The sequence below is a fragment of the Polyodon spathula genome, chromosome 2 (genome assembly GCF_017654505.1).
Source record: "Polyodon spathula isolate WHYD16114869_AA chromosome 2, ASM1765450v1, whole genome shotgun sequence".
Classification (NCBI taxonomy): domain Eukaryota; kingdom Metazoa; phylum Chordata; class Actinopteri; order Acipenseriformes; family Polyodontidae; genus Polyodon; species Polyodon spathula.
The window spans coordinates 37,502,005-37,521,357 of NC_054535.1; the positions used below are offsets into that span (position 1 = coordinate 37,502,005).

The 19,353-nt window shown below is 37.9% G+C and overlaps 1 protein-coding gene across 1 annotated transcript; it reads left to right on the forward strand.

Moving 5' to 3' along the window:
• Positions 1-4,714: 4,714 nt before the first annotated feature.
• LOC121296170 (thioredoxin-like) lies at positions 4,715-8,056 on the forward strand. The gene is made up of 5 exons (XM_041221445.1): positions 4,715-4,855; positions 6,598-6,702; positions 7,128-7,187; positions 7,400-7,465; positions 7,836-8,056. Exons 1-5 carry the CDS (start codon positions 4,832-4,834, stop codon positions 7,896-7,898), a joined length of 318 nt encoding a protein of 105 aa, XP_041077379.1. The 5' UTR covers positions 4,715-4,831; the 3' UTR covers positions 7,899-8,056.
• The last annotated feature ends 11,297 nt before the right edge of the window (positions 8,057-19,353 follow it).

Consider the following 19,353-nt stretch of genomic DNA (forward strand, 5'->3'; position numbering starts at 1 on the left):
CAAATAGTCAATATGTTGTTTTTTTTTTTTTTTTTAAATATATACCTTAAAATTGCAATTGTGCTTGCATTTATATATATATATATATATATATATATATATATATATATATATATATATATATATATATATATATATATACTATATATAATTCTCTCAAGAACACAGGGGTATTTAGAACGCAGGAAACTGCAACTTGATCTAGTGTTCACAGGTATAAATATTTATTTTCGGATGGATACTTCACTCAGATTGCAAATTATCTATTAATATTCATGATATTATGCTTTACTCATGCTTATACTATATGTTGTGGTAATATAATTTTTTACACTGAACAAAAACAAATCTTGAGCAATTCAGATAGTTTTGTTTAAAGATTTGCCTGGTAATGTAAGAAAGATCGAAAGATCTCCCTGATGGCAAGTGAACAATTTGCAAACAGTTATGCCTGACATGAACACGATAACCGACAGATACATAATACAATCACATTACAATTTGGCCCATGGCCTTCTCCATTGGAGCTCGATGGCCACCCCTATGCTGGTTGAGCTGACATGAATGCAATACAGTGATTAAGAATGGCCCGGCCAACGGGCAGGACAAGTGGCACTTGGGGCCACCTTCCCCCTGGACAAGGCACGCTGCAGGGAGGAGGAGGACCAAACAAAGAAACAACAGGGGTTTGAGGGCAGAGAGACTTATTTATTTGGTTAAACTGGTAACATTTGAGATTGATGGGTGGAACCTCCTTTTGGAAAGACAAGAAGTTTCCAAGGAATGACTACTACCAAGAAAATGTTAAACCATTGTAGTGTATATTGATGAAATCTTGAATGCCATTTTTAATCCTTTACTTTAAATAGTTTAGCAAAATATATGTAAATATAATGCAAGTTTACTTATTGTGTAGGAATTTCCTGTGCATTGTATTACTGGATGATCAGCTGCTGATGCACATCTTTGGTTTGATTCATGCGCCCTTCACAAAGACAAATCTGCTTGATTCCAGCCTTGCTGAAGCACCCCCAGATGAGCCCAATTTTCAGCTTTGCCCAACACCTGGTCATCTAATGGTTAGACGGAGACCTGGAGAGGCCTACAAGCCACAGTGTCTCGCACCCACTGTGAAATGTGGTGGAGGATCGGTGATGATCTGGGGGTGCTTCAGCAAGGCTAAGTACTTCAAGCCAAGTACAAGGTTGTCCTGGAAGAAAACTTGCTTCCTTCTGCTCTGACAATGTTCCCCAACTCTGAGGATTGGTTTTTCCAGCAGGACAATGCTCCATGCCACACAGCCAGGTCAATCAAGGTGTGGATGGAGGACCACCAGATCAAGACCCTGTCATGGCCAGCCCAATCTCCAGACCTGAACCCCATTGAATACCTCTGGAATGTGATCAAGAGGAAGATGGATGGTCACAAGCAATCAAACAAAGCCGAGCTGCTTGAATTTGTGCGCCAGGAGTGGCATAAAGTCACCCAAGTCAATGAGAAAGACTGGTGGAGAGCATGCCAAGACGCATGAAAGCTGTGCTTGGAAATCAGGGTTATTCCACCAAATATTGATTTCTGAACTCTTCCTAAGTTAAAACATTAGTATTATGTTGTTTAAAAATGAATATGAACTTATTTTCTTTGCATTATTCGAGGTCTGACAACACTGCATCTTTTTTGTTATTTTGACCAGTTGTCATTTTCTGCAAATAAATGCTCTAAATGACAATATTTTTATTTGGAATTTGGGAGAAATGTTGTCAGTAGTTTATAGAATAAAACAAAAATGTTCATTTTACCCAAACACATACCTATATATGGTAAAACCAGAGAAACTGATAATTTTGCAGTGGTCTCTTAATTTTTTCCAGAGCTGTATATATATATATATATATATGTATATATATATATATATAGATATATATATATAATTGTAGTACATATTTAATGCATCTTTGCTACATATATTTACAATTAAAAGCTAGTTAAACGTTTCACGTTAGGTTTAGGTTAGCTCCATTCCATATCAATTTTGAAATATATTGTAATACACACAATGTATTTGCTTTGGTTTGAGTTTACACTGTTTCATGATGCACTGAGCAGTTTTGACCTATTGAGTTTTGTAAACAGCAAATGTAAAGTCAACATGATATTAATAGCATGATGTGTCTGGATTGAATCAAACGAGGAGGATTACATTTCATTGTACAGCTATGGCGAAAAAGTTTTGCATCACCCTATAGAATTAATTAATTTTGCTTCATAAAGTTGAACGAAACCTGCTGAATAATTTTATGTTAGCACATTGAATTACATACCACTTTGTAGTTTTCCATATACTTCATGAAAAACTGACAAAAATTGAAAAATGTGACATTTTGAAATATAACATGAAATAGTGTACTACTGATACGGCTTCTGGTAGACTTTTGCAATATCATTTTGTAGTTTTATTTGATTACATGATAAATAAGATTGCAGATGATGCAACACTTTAGGCTGTAGCTGTACAGCAGCATTAACCAATGTATGACAAGTGATAGTTGTACCCAATTCAATATAACACTGTTTCCTTTCCAGCTGTATGCCAGTCTCCTTGTTTAAATGGTAGTAAATGCATACAGCCAAATCACTGCCACTGTCTCCCAGGGTGGAGTGGTCATGACTGTTCCAGGTACAGTAGATGCTTGCACAAACATAGCAACTTTTAAAGCCCATGAAACACAAGGCAACTTTTGAGCAAGTTCTAGTACAGCAAGTGACATTTTTAATAGTCCAAGCCACACAATCAAAACTTGATTAAATCTACACAGCGAACAATTATGTAAATTGTTACCTACTACAAGTTGCTGAAAGCTGTTCGATGACGTTTCCTAAAAACTTGCTTGGTGTTACTGTGAGATCTTGTGTTGCATGCAGCATACTTCTAAGATTTAATGATAGAAAAATCTTACTGGCTCAAGCATGTTAGTGGTTGAAATTGGTTTAAGTAAGGGTTGTAGGGAAATGGGACTATCAAGTACCCAATGTCAATTGTCAAAAATGAATATTTGAAACAGCCAATACCTGATCATTTATAAATTGAAAAATGAATATCTGAAATTCTTTATTCTTACTCAATAAAGAATTAAAAGCTTATTTTGGCGGGGACAGGGGTCATTATGTTGTAGAATACATTATTTATGGTTTCTGGTTCTTCCTTCTTATATTAACTAATATTGTCATACTGTTGCTTTTCCTATGGTTAGACTATACATTTACCATAGTATAGCACTGGTTTGCTGTGTTTATTAAAATGCTTGACCATACCTTGCATATACAATGCTTACCTATGCTTCACCATGCTTTCACTGCTTTATTACACTTTGCTGTACTTTTACTATGAGAAACTTTTATAAGGGCTCTAACAACAATATGTTAAAGCTGGTAATATCTGGTAATGGAATTCAAACAAATCATTGCATGTTTTTTGGTCATGTTTCATTTATTTCTTCATTTCATGATACTAACATTACATTTACTATTTTTGACTGCAGGAAAAAAAGCAGGATTATATCATTTTTAACACCATAACCAACCGTTTTTTTCAGAACTATTTTCTACTGTTGCTGCCATACACTCCGAATGTGATTATAGCACATGATCATTTTAAGCCACAAAATGTCAGTCTTAATATTTTGTATATTTTCTATTGTTTAATATACAGTATGGAGTATTTTATATACAGTATAAAACCACAACAGCAAAATTTGACATCACAAGGCTATTTTGAGGTGGTTGTTTTTGTTTGTAAAAGTTTTGAGTCACTGTACTGTTTTAAATAAACCTAAATAAGTGCCTGCTTTGAAGAGTGTGTGGAGGCCTACTCTCTAAATGTAATTGTGATAATATGTCTTGAAACCATAATTACTCCCTATTATCACTGATTTACTTACTTCTGGGGGTTTTGAATTCCAATTAAACCCAGCATGAGGCAGCCTGAGGGGTGTTTTTTCAAGACTGGCACATGGTTAATACCAAAAGCTATTTAGTTGTGCACATCTTTTCCTGGTTACTTGTTTCAAAACAGGTGCACTGTCCAGCAATACGGGCTCTATTCATAAAGCTTATATTTGTTTTGAATAAAGTTTGATATTCATGAAACTATTCTAGAATGTAATTTATATGGTGTTTTGTCCTTGCAGAAACTAATTGTCTAATGATGATTTGGAGTAAATATCATTAAGAATTTGGCCATATACAGTATCTCTGATTGAGTATAGCAAACCAGTAGGACAGAATCGTCGTTTTTGCTGAAGTAATGCAATGTTCTAAGTAGTTATATAAATACTGCATGCTAAATGTATCTATAGATGTGACTGAAAATGACTGCCATGTTGGTTTGCATTATAGAGAGATCGCACACAGAGATATTGTCTGCATGCATGTATTTATTTGGTACTGTCAATAATTCACTCTGTAAGCCTTGATCGTCAATAATATGCTTGCCGGTTTGGCTCCATCTGCTCTGTAGTTTAGTAAAGTGATGCTGAGAGGGTTTCAGAACCCTATTCCGAATTTTACCTAAAGATTACTTACACGGAAATACATGTTGAGAAAAGCGTAATTTTCCATACTGCAGTCCCAACCCCCAGTCCCACGACTGTCTGACCAGCCCACGCCCATATCTGTCTCGTAATACATGCTGGAGCGCCTCCTACGCAAACATATAAAACCCTGGTCTCCCTGAACCGAATAAGGAAGTGGAGAAAAAAAGTCAGGCGAGCTCTGGTCGTCAGCATAGATTGTTTTAATTTTTTGTAATTTAAGGGTAATCGCATTGAACAAAATGGTTCGTTTCATCGAGAACAAGGTAAGATAACAGTACTTGCTTTTGGTTTGAAATATTTGCAGTTGAGTGCCGTCTATTTTAATTACTGATTATTTAGAATTAATAAATGACATCAGCAGTTTTAATGGTTAGTTTATCCCTTTTGTTGGCTAACAATGTGGGATATTTATAAATGTCTAGGGTAAAGCTAAAGGCCTTAGCGCTAGTAATAATCATTGGAGTAATGTGCAGTGCCTGCTGTGTTGTGACCAATTCTATATCCCTTGATAATGCTGTATCCCCTTGCGCATGCGTAAGGCACTGCTGAATTACGGTTGATGTGCACGGCATTTTTGCAACATCACGAATATGCGATATGATTGCTTTGTGATATATAATCAGCTGAGGTTTGTTTTTATTAAAAGCGTCTTGACGTGATCTTTATACGGAAGTTGTCAGAAGAATCATACCTTAGTACTGTGTGTTCCAGCTGGTGTACTTTATTTTAAGGACATTTATCTACTAGCAGCGTAACTTGTGCTTGTGTTGTAATAAACTTTCTTTCTAGTTGTCTGCACTATACTACAATACATTTTAAAAATGGTGATCTCCTGGAATAAAATAATCTTTGAACAAACTGGAGTTTTGTATTGATTAAGCGAGTAGGCAGAGGTGTTTGTTCTAACTGCGGGGAAAAATAAATAAATAAATAAATATATAAAACTACTTTTAGTCTAACAAATATAGTGCTATGCGACCTAGCTGTTAAACGATTGTGCTGATTTGAAAGTAGACTTTTTCTGTATTAAAAAAAATTGAAAGAAATGAACGAAAGTAATCTACGCGTGTTATGTCTAGTATAAAGAGTCATATAATTTAAAGAAATACATATTGGGTAATAATCTATTAAATTAAAAAAAGGTGCTCCGAATGCCATATTTGACTTGAGAGAGCATCACTGACTCACTTCTTTGGCTATACGAAATACAGGCGTAGAATGTGCTATCCAATTTCATATCCCCTGTGTGTTTTTACAGTTGTCATAACTTCAAAGTATATTTTCAATCCTCGCTGAAGGAAGAAGTAGTTCTAAAGATTTGGAATATCTATATAGATATCTTATAATATATATATATATATATATATATATATATATATATATATATATATATATAATGTGTGTGTGTCTACTTGCAATTACCTTTTTTGATAAGTTATATTTAGCTGGGAGTAATATAAACTACGTGACTCGTTTTTAATCAAGACAAAACTCAACAGGTTGCACAAGAAAGATCATTATTTTATTCCAAAGATCCAATCTTTTAAATATATTGTAGCGTTTGTGCAATGCAAATTAGAAAGTTTATTAACAGTTGCATGCTACGCTGCTATCCTTAAAATATAATGCACACAGTAATAGTTTATTCTTGTGATAACTTGCGTGTCAAAGAACACTTCAAAGACGTTTAATAAAAACAAAAATACAGCTGATTACAAAACGGAATTGTGCTCCTGTCAAACGCGTATTCAGGGTGTTTGTAAATGATTGCAAAATGAAGCCGACAACTGCTGCGCGTGCACATCAACCGTAATTCACCTCAGACACTAGCAGGAGAAATTCAGCGGTGCCTGAACCTGTGTTATGTCAAATAGTGTGAGCATTCATGACGCTGCAGAATTGTCATTCTGCACAGATTATGCTCAGAAACCGTTGAAGTTAAAGGTTTGCTTGACCACAGGCAGACAGGGGCTGTAATTTTATTTATTTATTTTTTCCTTAACAGGGTGACTTTGAAGAAGCTCTGAGGGATGCAGGTTCTAAGCTTGTCATTGTGGATTTCACAGCCACTTGGTGTGGGCCCTGCAAAATGATTTCTCCCATTTTTGAAGTACGTTTTAATGAGTTGGTCTTAATAGCTTGAGGCTGGGGTTGGGATCCAGTCTTTTCTTTTAGAATAATTATTTGTAGCAAATACTGGAGCAGAATTCGAATGCTTAAATATTTAAGTTTGCCTCGGTTGCACCAAGGAATCTTTCCCTTGTGTACCTGAACAGGCAAAAAATGCATGACTTAAAATACATGTGTGTGTATATGTATATGTAATGTAAGGTATGTAATGTTGCATACTAAAGTTAATTAAGAACATTTATGTAACACAAAAAAATAATACTTGTAAGCTTAACACAGGAACACTCTACTCTGGACTAATGTATTTCAATTAGTTTTGGGCCGTGTGACCACATAACCCTTTTCTTTTAATGCAGTATTGCTCCTTTATAGCTTTGTAATTGTCTCTATTTTCTTGTCATTCAGTCTCTTGCGGAACAGCACAAAGATGTAGTGTTTCTAAAGGTCGATGTGGATGACGCTCAGGTAAGCTACACTGTTTAACCACTGCTTCATATCTACATAAACTTTAACAGCCCTTTACTTGTTGAAATGTTAAAGCAAAGAATTTGTACTTTGTAAACACAAACTCCAGCAATGTAATTTGTTCTAGGCTTCTTGTTGCAGCAGAAAGGCTAACAGATCATTGTGGTTGATTGTCACCTTGTATTTACTGTTGTCTCCATTTCGTTGTCTAGGATGTTGCTGAAATGTGTAACGTCAGCAGCATGCCAACATTCCAGTTCTTCAAAAATGGCCAGATGGTGCGTCATGTTACTTCTCCACTTAGGGTTGCTTATGTGTCATATACCCCTTCACTCTTAAACAGGTGTTCAGCATCAGTTTCAGCACATGAGAACATTCTGGTTGAAATGGGGACCATTGTGCATGTTTGGGCCAGACTTTTATTTCCCACTTTATTTGAAATGGGCAATTCACAGCTACGGTAGAAATTAATCTTTTACAATGGTATGTCATGTAATAAATATTGAACCTGAACCTTGGCTTGTACATTCCTGCCAAATACCAGGGTTGTTGCAGCTTGTTTGTTCACAGCACCAAATACTCTCAATTTTACTAAGTTTAATTCCCTTGTTAGTCATTTGTAATGTAGACCTATTTTTGTTTTTACAGGTTGAAGAATTTTCAGGAGCCAACAAGGACAAGCTTCAAGAAACACTACTGAAACACAAGTAGATTTTAGTTGGCTGTTGAATAAAAAGATTATGAATTTTATTTTATTTTTTGGGAGGGGGGGAGAGGTTTGTGTCGGCTTAGTTTTCAATTCAGTTGTCAGGTATGTAAAAGAACACCCAGATTTCTGAAATTGCATTCAATAAATGGTGTTAAATAAATTAATTTGTGGACTAATATTTTACCCAATTATATAACTTTGAACTCCTATTTCGGTGTGTGAGTCACACAATACACATTATATATCTATATATATATATATATATATATATATATATATATATATATATATATATATATATATATATATATATATATATAAATATATATTATATATATATATTTTTAAACAGCTAAGAAGGGCTTTATGAAAATATAATATATATATATAAACTTTGAAATCGGGCTTTTTGTATTTTTTAAATCTCTCTCTCCTCTCTCTCTCTCTCTCTCTCTCTCTCTATATATATATATATATATATATATATATAAGGCATATGAAAGAAAAGGTTTTTAAAAAATGTACACAAAAAGATTAAAAATTATCTTTTATTTTCAGGACGTTTTGGGCAAAAGCCCTTCTTCAGCTGTTTTATTTTATTTATTTTTTAAACAGCTGAAGAAGGGCTTTTGCCCGAAACATCCTGAAAATAAAAGATTTTTTAAACTTTTTCTCTCTCTCTCTCTCTCTCTCTCTCTCTCTCTCTCTCTCTCTCTCTCTATATCTATATATATATATATATATATATATATATATATATATATATATATATATATATATATATATATATATATATATATATATATATATGAGTATCAGATGGAAGTCATTTTTATGTCTGGACGAAGTCGGAAAGAAGTTTAGCCATTTTTAGTTTTACTATAAATTGAACTTAAACTGCTGTGTTCCAAAAGAAGCAAAAAGAAAAAGGTTATGTAGGTACACAAATATGATTAAAAGAAAAATCAATTTTATCTGGACGTTTTGGACCACACGTCCTTTAGCTGCTGGAAGAAGCAGTGCTGTAAACACTAAGCTTTGCTACATTGATCAAAGTATCTGTTACTGTATCACAGCAACTGAAGAAAAGAGCAACATGCATGCCTGCAATAACTAAATACAAAATTACAGCCACCTGTATCAGGAAAAAAGGGAATTGTCATGTATAGGCAGAGCAGATGCTCCTCTATATAATCTCAGGCCAGGTTCTGATACTCTTGAATATCCATAACCAAGTTTCATTACAATAAACAATTTTGATGGAAAGGTACTTCTTTTCCAGATGAAGGGATACAATCTACATGCACAGTATTGGAACATAGTTTTCTAACAGAAGCAACGAAACATCTTAATACAAATAAAAAATATATATATATTTTTATACACTATTATAATAATTTAAAAATCAAACATTAAATATTACAAAACATTATTACCATAACCCTGGTTCCCTGAAAAGAATGACAACCATTACTGAATGGGAAGAGCCCTCTCTGACAGTCAATCACTGAGCATATATAAAAAAGCTGCCCTATCAGGGCCCTGCTGGGAGGAGGAAGTCCCTCCTACCTCCTGCTGAAGAGGGTCGTCCCAGTCACAGTAGCATTTTTGCAATTTTCTTTCGAAATCGGACTTCCAACGATCCTGTCTTCCGACAGTGGGGCAAGCATACTCACAGAGTTCAGAATGATCCACAGGAACACTGTGAACTGAGACGGTACGAAGTTGCTCTTCTGTTGATGTATGGAGAGCCTTAACTTCGTCACATGATCTATGACCTGTCTGGTGTGCGCCTTGGCTCGTGCTTTGGAACGCACGCAAACTAACCAATCGTCCAGATAGTTCAAGATCCGAATACCCCACAGCCTGAGTGGATCCAGTGCTGCATCCATGCACTTTGAAAATGTGCAGGGTGCCAGCTAGAGGCCAAACGGCAGCACACAGAATTCGTACGCGTTGCCTTGAAAGGCGAAGTGCAGATAATATCTGTGTGCGGGACAGATTGGGACATTGAAGTAGGCGTCTTGCAGGTCGATTGATGTGAACCAATTGCCTGGCTGGACGGACTGGAGGATACACTGTGTGGTCATGTTGAACTTCCTTTGTTTGAGGAACATGTTGAGGACCCTGAGGTCCAGAATAGGTCTGAAACCGCCGTCCCTCTTGGGCACCAGGAAGTACCTGGAATAGAAGCTGCTGAGGGCATTGCTTGAGTTTACTAAGCGCACAGTGTTCTTCTGTTGAAGATTGGCGATCTCCTGTTAAAGGAGAATTGCGGACACTGGTTCAACGGTGATAAGGAGCACACCCTTGAAGGGTGGTGAGCTTAAGCAGAATTGCAGAGCGTAACCGTGTCTCATTGCCGATAGCACCCAGGAGTCCTGGGTGCAGCTTTGCCATGGGTCGTGTCCAGTGGTCAGTCTGGTTATGGGGGAAGGTGGCAGCCGGAGCCCCTCATGGGTGGTCTCCCTTGGGCTTGGGAGGGAGCATGTCTTTTTTAGGCCCTGGCCTCGGTCTCCAGTCGGAGAACCTGTTACCTCTGGCCTGCGGTGGTCCCTTATCGCCGGCTCTTCCTTTGCCTGCTTGCTTGGTCTGAGGTAGAGGGCGGCGTTCAGGGTCTTGTGGAACCTCTCAAGGCTCATATCAATGGTCACTCCAAACGTCTGCCCCGGTGTTATAGGGGCATCTAACAGCACCACCTTCTCGCTCTCCATGACCTTGGCCTGAGTTAGCCAGAGTTGTCGTCAAGCGGCTACCAGCGCTGCTAGAGACCTGCCTGATGCCTGACCTAACTCCCTTATTAGTCAGTCATTGCCCCCGTCACTATCTGGAGCTCTCCTGCATCCGCCTCTGTTGCCTGTTCCTGCAGCCTCGCCGCTAGCTGGTATGACTGATAACGTCACTGACACATATGCTTTTTTGTGCATGGTGTCAGTAGTCCTGCAAGGCTTGGATGGGCAAGTGGGGTCTTTGTCCCCTATGGTGGATCCTTGCACCAGCACCGTGAGCATGTCCTTGATAGTAGGGAACGTGCCTAGGCCAGCTTCTTGGACTCCTGAGGTGTATAGCAGGGACTCTGCCATTCTGGAGCCTGAGGGAGCGGACGCGTGGCTGCTCCAAGATGTGCAAACCAGCTCCAGGAAGTCCTGGCACAAGGGTAGGGCTTGTTGTGGGTGCACTTTTTGTTTTAAAAAAACGGTTCCCCTTTCCCCCCTGTTCTCCGGCCAGGGAATGTCCGTGGCAGCAGCTGTGCGCTGCATCAAGGTCCAGAACTCCTCCCTTTGCGATACATGTGGAAGGGGTGGTATGGAGCCTCCCACTGTGGCCTGCCCAACTGAAGTGGTGGGGTCAGACACGTCCGACCTCACGCTGTAAATGACAGCTTGCCTGGGCTTGGGGGTCTCGTATGGGGCCAGGGATGGAGAGCGGGAATGGGGAAGCTGGGGCAGCCCGGTGGTAGGGGGCAGTCTACCCTAAGACTTCAGGTCTTCATGGTCTGCTGGGCCCTCACCATCTCCGCGAGCTCTTGGAAGCGCTGCTCAGCCGAGCTTTGGTGTCTCTGTGGCAACTCCGTTGGCGAGCACTTGCGCCTACGTGAGGAAGGAGAGCGGTACCTCCTCGGTGACCACCTGTTTCCTGGAGAACGCCCCCTCGAGCGGTGTCACCTAGGCGGTGACCATCTCGCCTCCACGGAGGGGTCCCTACGCCTCTGCATAGCTGGTGGGGAAGGTGAGGGTGACCCAGGTATATGGGGGAGTGGCGGTCAAAGTTCTAGAAGACCTTTTGGAAGGGCCTTGGACCACCAATTTAATTCTCCCCTGCCCTGAGGAGAGAGACTCTGCTCGGGAGAGGGCTGCCATGCGCTTTCTTCATTTAGAGAACTTTTGGCAGGTAGAGCAGTCCAACTCACCCACCAGCGCCCTGGCCGTGCGGTCTGGCCCTAGGCATCTGGTGCTGAAGGTATGTTCGACCTGCAAGGGGAGCTTTGCCATGCACTGGTCGCTCTGATGGAACCCACTGGAGGACCCTGTGGTCGGAGTCGGGGTCAGCGGCGAGCAGAGTGTGGTCGATGCCGTGCTGATGTAGCCGAGTCAATCAGCGTAGGCGTCGAAGGGAAGCGCAGCCGCGCTAGGAGAGCCTGAGGCTTGAGAGGGGCATGTAGACCCGAGCTGAAAGGTAGCTGAGGCAGAGAAATTCGACGTAGAGGACGGCGCCGTGAGCCCGCGGGGTCACCCTACAGCACCACAATAGCTCTATCAATGGTAAATTTAACTACACGAGGTAGTAAAAGAGAATAATGGCTGCATGTCAATCTCAATAGAGGGGTCGAAACCAATTCTAATCAGTAGCGACTACTAACGCGAGACTCAGGCAATGAGCAATCTCAAAACACTCGAATGTGTAGCTTACCGTGTGTGTGAATTTTGTAGATCGAAACCATACAAAATCAGCCAATTTCCAGAACAAAGAAAGCACAAGGCAATCTATGACCAGTCTCAGTGGAGTGAAAGAGAAAAAGGCGATATGCTACTATGAAGATGACCCTCTTCAGCAGGAGGTGGGAGGGACTTCCTGCTCACAGCAGGGCCCTGATAGGGCAGCTTTATTATATATGCTCAGTAACTGATGGTCAGAAAGGGCTCTTCCAATTCGTTAATGGTTGCCATTCCACTTGAAAGGGAACCATTAACATACAGTGAAAGTTTTTAAGGAAGTCAATTGCATTTTATGTGTTCCCCTGTTGAGAGTCATTCAGATTTCAGATCTTATCATGTCAAGTGGCTACTGAGGTGATAACATTGTTTGTTGATTTTGGTTTGGGATTTGTGGCATCTGATAGTGGTGGTAAACCACTTTTTAACCTCAATTGATATTGACAGAACTGTTCAAATGTTGGAATCTGGGGATAAGAAGATGTGTAGCTGGTCAATTCGATGGGAACCTTTCTGTTGTTTCCAGATTGTGGACACATTATCAAGCCACATGTTTGTACACTAGACATCCTGGACAAGGTTGTGTTTGTCAATGATGCTATGCACATAATCACATTATCTGTTGATTTAAGTGTGAAAAGAGTGCACCTTTGAAATACTCCAATTATATTCTTCTTGATAATTGTGTTTTGGGAAAAGCTCAAGTTTGGAATGTTGTTCCTTTATTTACTGTATATCATTTTTTAATTTTTTTTTAAAAAATTTTTTGTAAGTATCCTCAATTTTTCATATGTAATTATTAAGGCCATGTAACACAATGTAGGCTACTGCATTTCAGCCTAGATTATGTAGTGTTATTGTGCAGTAAACCTAAACTATCTTACAAACACTGTACTGTTACTGTATTATTAGAAAGTTATTACTCCAGTTAACTATCTAGATCTTTTTTCATGCAGCATATTAGCACTTGTATTTCATCATTTAATATTTCAGACATACAATCTACCCCCTTTCATCATCTTTCATAAACAGGGAACAATGAGCATGGATATTTAATCTGATAATGTGTCTAGTCTATATATATATATATATATATATATATATATATATATATATATATAAAGCTGATAGTTTCCGTAGATAAAAAGCGACTATAGACTCACTCCGCAATTAAACTTCATTATGTCATATATACGAAATTCTTTAACGAGTGTGTTGTGCTCACACAACACTAGCACAACGGATCGGTGGTCGTTACGAAAGTAAATTTGGCCATTTAAAAGGACCAAGGTTGGGCAAAGAAATTGGTGACCTGGTGTATCGGGGACATCACACACACATGTAGTGTGTGTAGATGTAGATATCTATATATATATTATATATCGCATATATATATATAGATATATATATATATATATATATATATATATATATCAAAGCGTTCCCAACGGGTTGTTTCGATATGTTGTACATATCTTTCTCAAGGGAGTATGTGTTTGAATCAAAACATTGGAGGTATTTATAGGTTTTTGACGGCATGACAGCGACTTGTTATTGTTTATATTCAAATCCATGATTTCTTTTTACATGATGTAATGGTGCTCTATATATTGTGACATCATTTTTACTTCCATTTTTAAATCTGTGTTAATTCTAATTAATAGTAGTTTATATAAACTTATATGTATATTATCAAGCCATGCTGGCTTTGAGCATATTCTTTGCATTCTTAATCCTAGACCCTTTGTGATTGCCCTTTTAGTGTGTATTGGATATGCAGAGGACATGTGAACTGGTGCATGTCAGTAGGTTTACAGAAGAGGTCAGTCTTCAAGTTTTACCATGGTATCTAAAAATTCTATTTCTTTTCTTGTCCAGCTTAATATTACTGTATATTTCATTTACCATTTTATGAAACTGGAAAAGAGATTCTTCTCCATGTGTCCAAACCCCCAAAACTTCTGCTGTTGGTATTGATTTATTTAGTCTTCTAGTGCTTTCTGACAAGCTTCTAAAGTTTCTTTACAAGCGGCACTTGGGTACAAGTATTTTACGTCCATGCAAAATAAAATTGTATTATGTGGAAGGTTGTACTTTAGTGATTCAAGTCTTTTTAAAAATTGTATTGATAATTCCTCAACATTGTTTTTCCGTTATTTCAGCTAATATGTGTGTTGGATTATCAACCGTGCTGACTGTCATTCGCATAGGGTGATTTTCTTTGTGCATTTCTGGAATTTCCTCTTGTTATACCTGTTCTTGCATTATGTGGCAGCATGTATTTTTTAAAAATTATTTTGATATAATGCCTTTATTGTATAGTCTCTCCGCAATTTTCTTAACCTGTTTTAACAATTTATTGATCTTATTGCTTTTAACTTCTTCATATGTATATGTATTATTTAATTCACATTCTACAGATTTGATGTAGTCTTCTGTGTTCATTATCACTATTCCCAAACATTTATCTGCTGGTTTTATACTTATATTATCATCATTTAACAACTCAGTCATAGCTTGTTATTCAATATTGGTTAAGTTCAGATTTAAGTTTATATTTTTTTCTTTATTCCTACTATTATTTCTTGTTTAACTACTTCAATATACATATCTAACCAAGTGCTTCTATTATTAACCATAATCCCATGTTCATAATTACCCACTGGATCGGAGATGTTTTCTTTGAAAATATTTTGCTAATACATATATACAGTGCCGTGAAAAAGTATTTGCCCCCTGTCTGATTTTCTGCATTTTTGCACATTTTTCACATTGAATTTGGTCAGATCTTTTTGTGGGTTGTAGTAGTATATAGAGAGAGTCTGAGAGAAAAAAATGACACCAAAATTTGGTGCTTCTTTCATTTGTTTGGTGTGCAAGGTAGTCAAACATGCAATCTTCAGGTGTGAAAAGGTTATTGCCCCCCTATTTAACTTAGCCCAATTAAACCCAATTGCCTCTCTCACCTCGGCTAAGGTCAGTGTTCATGACTCCTCCATCAGAAAGACACTGGGCAAAAATGGGATTCATGGCAGAGTAGCAAGGCGAAAACCACTGCTCACTAAGAAGAACATGAATGCTCGACTCACATTTGCCAAAAAGCACCTGGATGATCCTTGAGAGTTCTGGAACAATGTTCTATGGACAGATGAGTCAAAAGTGGAACTTTTTGGCCAACATGGGCCCCGTTATGTCTGACGAAAACCAAACACTGCATTCCATAATATGAACCTCATACCAAAGGTTAAGCATGGTGGTGGTAGTGTCATGATTTGGGGATGCTTTGCTGCATGGACGACTTGCCATCACTGAAGGAACCATGAATTCTGCTCTGTATCAGAGAATTCTACAGGAGAATGTCACGCCATCAGTCTGTGAGCTGAAGTTGAAGCGCAGCTGGGTCATGCAGCAAGACAATAATCAGAAAAAAACAAGCAAGTATACATCAGAATGGTTGAAGAACAAGAAATTTTAAGTTTTAGAATGGCCTAGTCAAAGTCCAGACCTAAACCCCACTGAGATGTTGCTTGAAAACCCACAAATGTCACTGAGTTGAAGAAGATCTGCATGAAGGAGTGGACCAAAATTCCTCCACGAGACTGATCAATAACTACAGGAAGCGTTTGGTTGCAGTTATTGCTGCAGTTATTGAGTCAAAGCGGGGGGGGGGGATTACTTTTTCACACTGGGGCATTGGGTGTTGCATAACTTTCTTTAATAAATAAATGAAATAAGTATAAAAATGTTGTGTTATTTATTCAGTCAGGGTCCATTTTATCTAATATTAGATTTTGGTTGAAGATCTGATAATATACATGTCAGAAATATGCAAAAAAGCTGAAAATCAGGCAGGGGCAAATACTTTTTCATGGCACTATATATATATATATATATATATATATATATATATATATATATATATATATATATATATATATATATAATGATCATGAGTAAAAAAAAAAAAAAAAAATTACAATCTGAAATGGAAAAGAGGTGGAAAATGTTGGCCTCCTAGTTTGTAAACAGGACCCTTAACGTTCCACTTTATTTACTAAAATGTACCTCTTTGCCTGCCTTAGCCCCCAAGACTGTAGTACGTACAGGCCTTTGAAGCCCAGACATCCACTGCATCCTGTAAAGCTTAGTAATTAAACCCCCACATGCTCAGTGCCTCAAGGGATACATTTTGCACTGGAGATGGGTGTGGATATTCAGATCACTGCTGATGCTGTAGAGCGCTTTAAAAATCTAAAGCAATCACCAGGGGCATCACATAAACACAAATTTAAATGGATTTGTGAATAAGTATGTCATCTTTATCATTGATATGGCCAGAGGGTAAAATATGGCAGTTAAGTTTTAATGGACAGCACCTGTAACAAATTGACTGAGAATAAAGCCCTGTACCAAATATGAAGACAATATGTCTTTAGGTCACAATATCTTTTTACACTCATAACTTTAAAGTGTGTTTCAAAACTCTTTTCAGAATGTCCACTGTAGTGCTCTGACAGCATAAGGATTATTGCCCACATTGTCAAGCAGGTAACACAGCAATAACAATCCATGATGACTTGTGTTTTTTGAATCGCTCTTCCTGCAATGATTTAGAGGACAGATCTCAAATCCCAGTGCTGTGACAAGAGCTGACTAGAGCTGACATTTTGAAAAGAGCTTTGAAACAGACTAAAGTTATGTGTAAAAAGTTGTCAGGGTGTTAATAATGAAAAGAAAAATTACAGGTACGTTATTTAAACAGTTGTAGCAGCACAAGAGGGTTTACGCTATATGTTTCGGAACCCTGCTACTTTTTAAAATCATAAAAAGTTGCATAACTTTCAGAACAAAGTCATGCAAGCACCTCTTTGAGAATGAAAAGTCTGCTTGTGCTGTTAACCATTGGATAAAATTTCAAATGTACCCACAAAATGTACTAATTACAACAGATTTTATAATTTTTCCCCCTATTCACAATCAATCCAAATGCATTACTTCAACGCTTTATGTCTAATGCACCTACTGCATGTCTACGAAATATCCCACTGCAGTGGAGTGCTCAACTAATACAATTTACATACAGCAGACATGCAGATGTTTAACAGATTATGATTTTTTAGTGTCTCAAGTAATAATGATTATTATGTCTAAAGATGGCACCTAGTAGTTTTATGTATGCTACAGTAAGTTTCATATAAAACCTCTATAAGAAAGATCAACCTTTAAACAAAAAAAAAGCTCCAGGCCTTTAAAACTTTTTTATTCAGGTCTGTTTGACTGACTAGTAAATATATTCCATTATTATTTGCCACAACATCTTTCCATGATCAGAAAATATAATTTAGAAATACATAAAAGCTTTACAATTAAATATTTATATTTTCCTGCTCACTTTCACCAATATGACTGTAAAATCTGTCAGATAGCCGAGCATTTCTTTACTAATTGAATCTAAATCTGACAACATTTTAAAGAATGTATGGGGGATTATTTTTAAGGTAAATTTTCATGAAAACAATAAAGTGACATTCATGGCACTTTCCATGTTCAATAAGCCACAGTCTAAAGCCCCTTTCACACTGTCAAAGCCCCGGAAGCAGCTTGTTACTGACAATTCCACCCAAGCTTCTCTGCTGCAATCTGGCTCGTGCTGTGTCTCAATCAACAAACATCTGACTAAACAGACTAAACAGCAGTGTTCCTTGAGGAAGTGACCCTTCACACAGGCACGGCTGTTTATTATTTAGTTGGCTTAGAAACAGCCATCATGCATTTTGTCTCGCTCAACATGGGTCAAAGGGCGTTGACCCACATCCTGAGGTGGGTCGCTGGGACCTGGGTCAACCCGGGTATGACCCACCTACGTGGTTTTACACTACACAGGATTGTCTCTAAAAAGCACTTTTTTATATAGCTTGTACAAATGTAATAGGAAGTTTGGTTAAGAATGTCAATGTCTGTTTTGAAATTGGCTGTATATTTTAGTTTTACTGATGTTGATATGGTATTTGAAGGTGTGGTTTTGTAAGGTGTTGGGATAAAGCACCTGCTGACAGAAATATGTGCCCTGATGAATGAAATGCAGTGGTCTAACTGGCTGACATAACTGGCTGACATGTTTATGAAAAGGGCACCTGACATTTAGGGTTGTTTTTGGCCAACAAACTAACAGCAAAACATCACAACATTTACAAAAGGCACTACTTCATGTGGCTTAATACTAGTATTCATTGTACATTCAATTTTTTGCTAAATGGAAGTCCTTTGGATGAGTTATGAGCTGCAGCCCAAACAGAGAAAACAATGACAATATGGATGCAATCCAAAACTCAGCACTAACTCTCTGAACCCACTGACTGACATTACTTATGGATTGCTTTACACTCTTTCAGTAGGTTTTGCATATTTGGTAAAGAAGGTGTAAGTATTTTAAAATTCTTGCTTCCCTGACCTTGTGGGTCTGTAGCTTGGCACATGCCCCCAAATACACCCATGTTGAATTGACTGGCTTTTCATAACTCAGAGTGCAGCTGTGACCTCAGGGGAATGATAAAACCTTTGTTTCAGCTTAATAACCATAATCAAACCAATTGAAACTGGTTCTAAAACAACTTACTTTTGTTAAAAGTGACATGCTATAACTTTAGGTATGTGTCACAGAATGCATAATAACACACTACTGGAACACGTAGGCTTTTTCTAATAACCACGCATCTTGTGTGGGGCAGTGTACACATTGTTCCAGTTAAATGGCACAAGCTCTTATTGCTTCATCAGTCTGTTCCTTTTCATTTTACAATCCGTTACTTATGGTTCCCATTTAAATGATGAAGGAAGTGAGAAATCATTGAAACTGTCTGTAAACATTGTGTGATTTTCTTGTGTTTAATGTAAGCTCTGACTCAGCGGGTTAACAAACTCTTAAAATCAAGCTGTACATAGCTAGTGCACATCAGCAGTTTGAAATCACCAGCCTTATCGTTCGACCTTGTGATACATAGGTATAGCACTATGCTGCCTGTGA

Coding starts and splice junctions, on each gene's coding strand:
- LOC121296170 (XM_041221445.1), top strand. CDS start 4,832: ATGGTTCGTTTCATCGAGAACAAG. Junction 6,703..7,127: donor TGATTTCTCCCATTTTTGAA/GTACGTTTTAAT, acceptor CTTGTCATTCAG/TCTCTTGCGGAACAGCACAA. Junction 7,188..7,399: donor TCGATGTGGATGACGCTCAG/GTAAGCTACACT, acceptor TTCGTTGTCTAG/GATGTTGCTGAAATGTGTAA.